This window comes from Bufo gargarizans, chromosome 1 (genome assembly GCF_014858855.1).
Source record: "Bufo gargarizans isolate SCDJY-AF-19 chromosome 1, ASM1485885v1, whole genome shotgun sequence".
In the NCBI taxonomy this organism is placed as follows: domain Eukaryota; kingdom Metazoa; phylum Chordata; class Amphibia; order Anura; family Bufonidae; genus Bufo; species Bufo gargarizans.
In genome coordinates this window covers 138,060,463-138,067,652 of record NC_058080.1, presented here as the reverse complement: position 1 = coordinate 138,067,652, position 7,190 = coordinate 138,060,463, and the positions used below count along the sequence as shown (strand labels likewise).

General features: G+C 39.7%; 1 protein-coding gene across 1 annotated transcript; it reads left to right on the top strand.

Annotated features, from left to right (window-relative positions):
• Nucleotides 1–1,247: 1,247 nt before the first annotated feature.
• Nucleotides 1,248–4,983, top strand: LOC122925185. Its single transcript, XM_044276704.1, has 11 exons — nt 1,248–1,400; nt 1,483–1,557; nt 1,686–1,769; nt 2,044–2,064; nt 2,459–2,473; nt 2,561–2,644; nt 3,133–3,288; nt 3,460–3,560; nt 3,888–4,029; nt 4,402–4,579; nt 4,874–4,983. Exons 1-11 carry the CDS (start codon nt 1,256–1,258, stop codon nt 4,932–4,934), a joined length of 1,062 nt encoding a protein of 353 aa, XP_044132639.1. The 5' UTR covers nt 1,248–1,255; the 3' UTR covers nt 4,935–4,983.
• The last annotated feature ends 2,207 nt before the right edge of the window (nt 4,984–7,190 follow it).

Below are 7,190 nucleotides of genomic sequence, written 5' to 3'. Positions count from 1 at the left end.
TCAGAAGACTGTGCCCGCCCAGGTGCTTCCTACATCCTCGGCACCCGGGGCATATGCACCCACTTGCAACAGCCCTCCCCCCTTTATCCCGCTATGCCCCTGGGTACATCATTCTGTGAACCTTGTTTGATATGTATATTCTGTAAAGAATGTCATTATATGTATTATTTGTGATATTTAAAAAAAGTTTTTTTTGTGAACATACTTATTTACTCCTTCTAACAACTCATGTTCCAGAGAATCATTTTTTTTTTTTTTTTTTTTTTTTTTCCTTTCTTTTTCAAAAAAATTTATTGGGAAAATTACAAAGCATTAACAGCAAAATTTTTTACAACCCCTCAATTCTTAGTGACCCAACCAAATGTAGATAAATATAAATATAGTCAGTTCATCTTTTGGTTGCATTTAGAAAAAACCCTCCCCTCCCTCCCCCCTAGTCTGTGGTGCGTCAAAGTAGGACCCCCATAAACAAACCAACATGACCTCAATTAGTCAATCTTCCAGCCACCCCATATCCTATTCCACTGGTCCTCAACTTCCCTCCATTTATATATAATTTTCTCGTAGTTTTTTACCTTATCGGTTAAATTTATCCATATATTTATGTCTGGAGTGGATCGGGCAAACCAGGTCCGATCCACTCCAGACATAAATATATGGATAAATTTAACCGATAAGGTAAAAAACTACGAGAAAATTATATATAAATGGAGGGAAGTTGAGGACCAGTGGAATAGGATATGGGGTGGCTGGAAGATTGACTAATTGAGGTCATGTTGGTTTGTTCCAGAGAATCATTAGCAAATGATTATGTCATAATTACATTTTCCACGAATGCAATGGCTTATTTGTTTTGGAGCCTAATTTGCATATTCATATGGTTATATCACAATTACATTTTCCACCAATCCAATCGTTTGTGTTCCATAGCCTTATTTGCATATTCATGTGATGATGTCATAATCCCATTTTCCACCAATCCAATTGCTTGTTTCAGAGCCTCATTTGCATATTCTGATGATGTCATAAAGACAAATGTCTCTTAACCGTCACCGATGCTATAACCTGTGCAGTGCTGTTGTCTTCTCAGTGGGACATAGTTCTGCTCTCTTGCGTCCTTAGCGATTATTTGCTACAGGAAGCGATTTTACGAAAAATGACTGGTTCTATCCAGACCATGTGGCTTCTACTGGTCGTAACATCTGTCTTCATCGGACTGTCTCTCTGTTGCATACCATGCGACTCCAGAGGGAAAATGGCTATGGAAGAATTCAACACCTTTATCAAAAGCCAAGTCGATGACATTGACTCCATAGAAGCCTATGTGAACATCAAGCGGTTTGCCAAAGTCACAGAGAAAAAAGTCCTGGACTACCTTGAGGATGAAGTCGGCATACTGGGTAATTATATTATTACTATTATCTCTATTTCATATAATCTACAGATAGATAGATAATGATTGTACCATTATTTTCCTTCCAGATAAATATGCTATATCCGAAATTGCGTCTGAATATAAAAAATCTGTGGACGTCATCCAGGATATAGGTTTTAAGGGTAAGTACAATATCTTATACGTAGGTGGAAATTCTACTTCTCTTATTAATAGGAATTAGTGTGTTGGGGGCTCAGACTGATAGATGAGGGGATCGGACTCTCATTCTTCTCCTCTTTATATATCTTAGAGGTCCAGCTTCTTCACATCATTGGACTCCATTTCCAGCGACTCAAAGAAAAGCTCAAGGTTATCGTCCAGGACTCAAAACAACGTAAGTGGAATCCTCTTCTGTCTACCATTGTACTTATCTTCTACGTGTCTGGTAGGTTGTCAGAGAGGATGTTTTCTGCTTGTTTACCTTTCCCTACAGCCTAGTGACAGGAGGGAGCGATTGGAATAAAATGTTCTATACTGGGTAATTGCTATGCGTGCAGTTTTCTTTTGTATTGTTGCAGTGTTATAGATAGAGCCCTGATATACAGGGGATTTCTGTTCTCTATTGTTTTCTATCAGTAATTCTGCATTTCTTCATTTCTCACTTTTAGGGAGGTGTCCAAATAAACAAGGTGAGTTCTTCTAGATATAACATGTGCTATAATATGACATATAAATGCATTACACACACAGGCCTCTTGTAGTAATAGTAATGTAGACCCAAACTAGAGATCCCCACAGCCACCAGTCAGATCACTGCTGTTATCTCCTACCCTGTACTGGACATATGAAAGCCGGCACCTGATTGGCTGCCAGGGATGTTTGCACTAGGAGCTGCTGCGCTCTATAGAGGCCCGGAACGTTCTGGGGCGGCTCAGAGATTTCTGTCAATGGAAATCTAGAAAACAAAGTGACGAACACATAGGCACTGACATCATGTAATAATAAGGAGACCCAGAGATTAGAGGTTTCTGAGTCTGACAATGAGAACGATCAGTAATGTCTTCTTTCTTCTCCATTCCTCAGGTGCAGACAGCTGTGGTAAGTACATTTTATACCAGATTCAGCTTCTTGTCATTATTATTATCTATAAGATTGGAAGGTTATAACACAAGTGCATTTCCCCAGGATTAATGGTGCAAACCTACATCAACTGTAAGACCTGCTCTGAGGAGAAGGTTGTCTGCGCCGGGGGCCCTCCCAAAAATCAAGGTACAGTATAAGATTTCTATTATAGGCCAGAGAAACTAGAATTACAGTATAATAATGCATGCCAATGGACATTTCCCACTAGTCTGTGTAAACTATGTGTAAACTGTGGGTACTGTGCCTATTATACAGAGGTGAGCAGCACTACATAGGCACTTTACACAGCACTCGCTGACTATTATATGATGTCTCCTTTTTTCACAGACTACTTGGAGAGATGCAGCTGCCTATGCACCTCCAACAGATGTTTCGGTAAAGTAGAAGTTTCTATTCTTACATCTACATTCATATAGTACATTATTAAATATATAGGACCCCAAATCCTTACCGTACACTAAATATACCAGTCACTGGTATACACCAGACTTTCCAAAGCAGGAGGATATTTAAATTAATATGATTCAGTCCATAAGCAGTCTAGAAGGGTGATTTGTGGCAGCCTGTACAGTATACTGTCCATGTGCAGGTGACAGAGGGGTGATAGATACCAGCACATGATTATCATATTTATTCTAATATTATAAGTGTCTTTAATGCTCGGCTCACATTTCATTTCTTTCTTCTTTTCTCAGATCTGAAAACTGGACGGTCCTGCTCTCCATGTAAAGACCACAAGTCTCACCTGGCAGAGACTGTAAACTGTGGAGGTGAGGAGATAGCGGAATATAACCAGTTGCTATCAGTCTCCTCTATGATGGCCGTATTTCCTATTAGGTCTTATAGAAGGAGACGTGTTATTGAGACAACCCCTAAATGCAGGACAGAATATCTACACAATTACTTCTATAATATCTTCTTTCATTTTCTTGTTTTTCTAGAGATAAATATAAAAATCCCAGAATATGAAGAACTAATTCTGGACTGTACTTTTGAATGGTACGCGAGGCTGGAGGAAACCTATAACAACGTGTTCACCCTGGTAAGTGCAATGCAGATTTACAAGAAAATAAGGGTAAAATTGGGAGATTGTTCAGTTTGAGTTTTACGACCATCATGGTAAGGCAGCACTTCCCAAACGTATTCCTTTCCTTACTCAAAAACCACCTAGCAGAAAGTCCTTTCACCCAATATCATCACCAGGCTGCTTAATATGGTCTAAAATCCGACTTTCTGTCATGTCAGCAAATTATTATCTGTAATTTTCTCAATTTTTGTTTTAATGATATGGCTATGATAAATTACAAATATTGTATTATGAATAGTTGTGATATCTGAGACTTTAATAATTCTCCATATTTTTCTATAGCATCGTGAACACAATCCCAAAATCACCCGGGAGCCCTATCTAGTGATCAAGGGCGTACAGATGGGGGACTCCGGACGGTACACGTGTACCACCATCCTGGACTCTGAGGTGCCAGTGAGTAAGATCACCTATAACGTGGCAGGTAAGGACATATTATTACTGGCACTATGCTGAGTGGTAATATTAGTATACACGGGATTCATATCTACTTGTGGGTGATAATTAGTGAGAAAGGATCTAAGTCTTAACATCTGAATTGTCACCTATAATGTGGGGTATTTTACATTAGTATTTGTAAGGAAAAGACCTATAATGGAAAGATTTTAGCCATTTCTGCCATTTCTGTATTTTGAAGCCACTTTTGGCTTTGACAGTACTTCTGAGCCTCCATGATGCAGACGATTCTGATATTCTGACATATATTTCATGTTATTTCATGTATAAGATACACTACAATGTCATTATCGTTCTCGTCATGGAATTAACTATTAATGTAATTGTTTTCTTCATTTAGTTATCAGCGGATCGGAACAGGCGACAAAAACATACCATCCTCGCCCTACACTTCCTGATGTGCTTGACATCACAGCGCCTGAGCCGCCACTTCTAGAGGAGCTACGGAACAACAATGCTTCCCTCATAGCAATATCTGTGGCCGGCTCCGTCACCATCATGCTGATCGCTGGCATATGGTAGGTAGCATTTATAAGATACTCTGTGGAACAGGCGTATTATTTTAGATAAATGTTACACATTACACAGTGTAAACTTAGTCCAGGCAGTCACTAGATGCTCCAGATTTATCACAATACTGAACGCTTCATGATAATTTGGGTGCATATTACAAGGCCAGACATGTTATAATGTCAGTGGACTGATAAGCAGCCAATGTAAGAAAAAACATTGGAGGATCTGTGCACACATTTCACTCAGAGCTGACATGTAAGTAGCGAATATCAAATAACTGATAGATTTTCTTTTTTCAGCATCTGCATGTTCTGGAGGAAAATGAAATCTAGAGAGCCTCTGGAAAAAGAGCCAGTGTGAAGGCGAACCGTCAAGCACCATCCTGTACTGCCACCTGCCAGGAAAAAAAAATAAAAAATGAAAATTTTAACCTTTCCCCAAAAACAAAAAAACTAAAAAAAATACTTCCCTTCCCCATTTCTCCCTTCCCTTTCTCTCCCTTATCCCCCTCCATAGAAAAAAATAAATAAAAAATGTTTCCCAAAAAATGTATAATGATCTTCCCTTCCCCTTTTCTTCTCTCCCCTTTTCCCCTAAAAAATAAAAAAATATAAAAAATCTTGACTGCAGCATTTCATTTCCCATTCCTTACCTGCCTATATATCAGATAAGAACTACAGAGACTATATCGGAGAAAGACCAGGAGGATGGAGTCTCTTCTTGTTATTCTTGTCACCAGCAGCCAGTTTCAAGATCTATAGTCATATAACTTATGGTTTGACTGAGCGGAAACATGTCTTTATTAGAAAAACTCTTTAAGGGCTCATAGACATGAACGTATTTTTTGTCCGTATCGGTTCATTTTTTTTGTGGCCCTAATGCAGAACCATTCATTTCAATGGGCCTTAAAAAACTAAAACTAAATGACTCTGTGTGCATTCAGTATTTAAATGTCCGCAAGTCCATTCCGCAAGGACAGGCATTGTTACAATGGCGGACAAGGACATGCATTGTTACAATGAGTTCTCAAAAAGTGCGGATGTCACACAGGTGTCATTGTTTTTTTTTTGCGTACTCCGTGTTTTTCAGATCACAAAATACATACGATCGTGTGCATGAGCCCTAAATCTAGATGACTAACTTTAAGCTCCTGGGCTCCAATGTAAAATACTTAACAGGGCCTTGAACTATCATGTGTGGTTTACAGCACTGGTCTACTCATATGGGACATGTGGACCTTTTCAGATTAAAGGGCCTAATGTGTGACCTTTGCTGGAGGAAAAAGGTGGAGCCCCCATCTTCTGTCTAACCATTCAGATTGGCTGACACCACCATGTATGAACCATGCACAGCTCCTGGGCCCATTACGTACCCTCTCTTCCAAATTCTTTGGCATGAGTTTTTATAAACAATGCTGTGTGACGGGCACTACTTACTTGGTGGTTACTTTGTGCCATGGGTTTGCTATCTCCCCATTTTTTCACTCTTGCTCTGTCCTTCTGGAACTGCCATCTTCTCGTTCCCTCCTCTTACTTCTGGAGGAGTAGAGATCCTCTTTGGCAGCTGCTTCATCCTCCAACTGCTTTCTAATTCAAATAGCAGCAAAGGGGCAGCAAAATCAAAAATTGGTTGAGCAGGAGGAGCCCGCTGCACGTGGCCTTCCATTCAGTACATTCTAGGGACCTGCTGGATATGATACCTGCATGGGAAAGGGAAGGAGAAGGGAGGATATCACTGAGCGCTGGGTTGCCTGGCATCCCCTGCAAGGCATAGAGTAAAACAGTGGTGGGCTGGATACAGCAGGGGCAGGCTAGAAAGTCCAGTAGCAGCAGTCGAGGCCTTTAATAAATCTGTAATGGCAGAGATGGCCATACTGTATACATTTCTTCTAGTACCAGTCATATATTTACTGACAATTCCCATGTATATACAGCTATAGCACCTGTTATATCATCATACTTACCCATCCATTTATGGCCTGGGTCAGCCCAATTTGCCAGGACTTCAGGGACAGTCCAGTCAAATTTTAGGACAGTGGCAACTATGTATCAATCATCGCTACAGTTATAGTCATAGTATCAGTCATATCCCATATTTACAGGTTAATGGCTGTGTACACTTTTGGAAGTATTTTTTTTTTGTATTATTGTATTGTGCTTATTTTGAGCTAAAAATAATTTATTAAATTGGTCTTTAATAAAAATGTTGAGCCTTTTTACCTGCATAGCTTTGAGTTCTACTACCTGAAAGAAATGATCTTTACTTACTCTCTGCTCTGTCAGGCAGGGAAGCTGACAGGCTCCTTATCTTTGACCTTATAAACACTCATTAAAGCTTAGTTCTTATCTTACTGATAAGAATGTGTCTTTAATAGGAGTGAATGATCTTTTGGTATTTTAGAGATAAGGGCTATTAGATGATCTGGCTGCACATGTCTGACTTCTTTGTTTGTTTTAATTTGGGTTTGAGCTGGATCCACCTTCCCTCAGGTGTACTGGGTTTCATTGTTAATGAAGCTATTTATCCCTCCTTCCCCCAGTGGCCTGTGTTATAGTTCTTTCCTGGGAGCTCTTGATTTGTGGTGGATCGTCTGCTCCAGCTCTGCTCAAGATATGT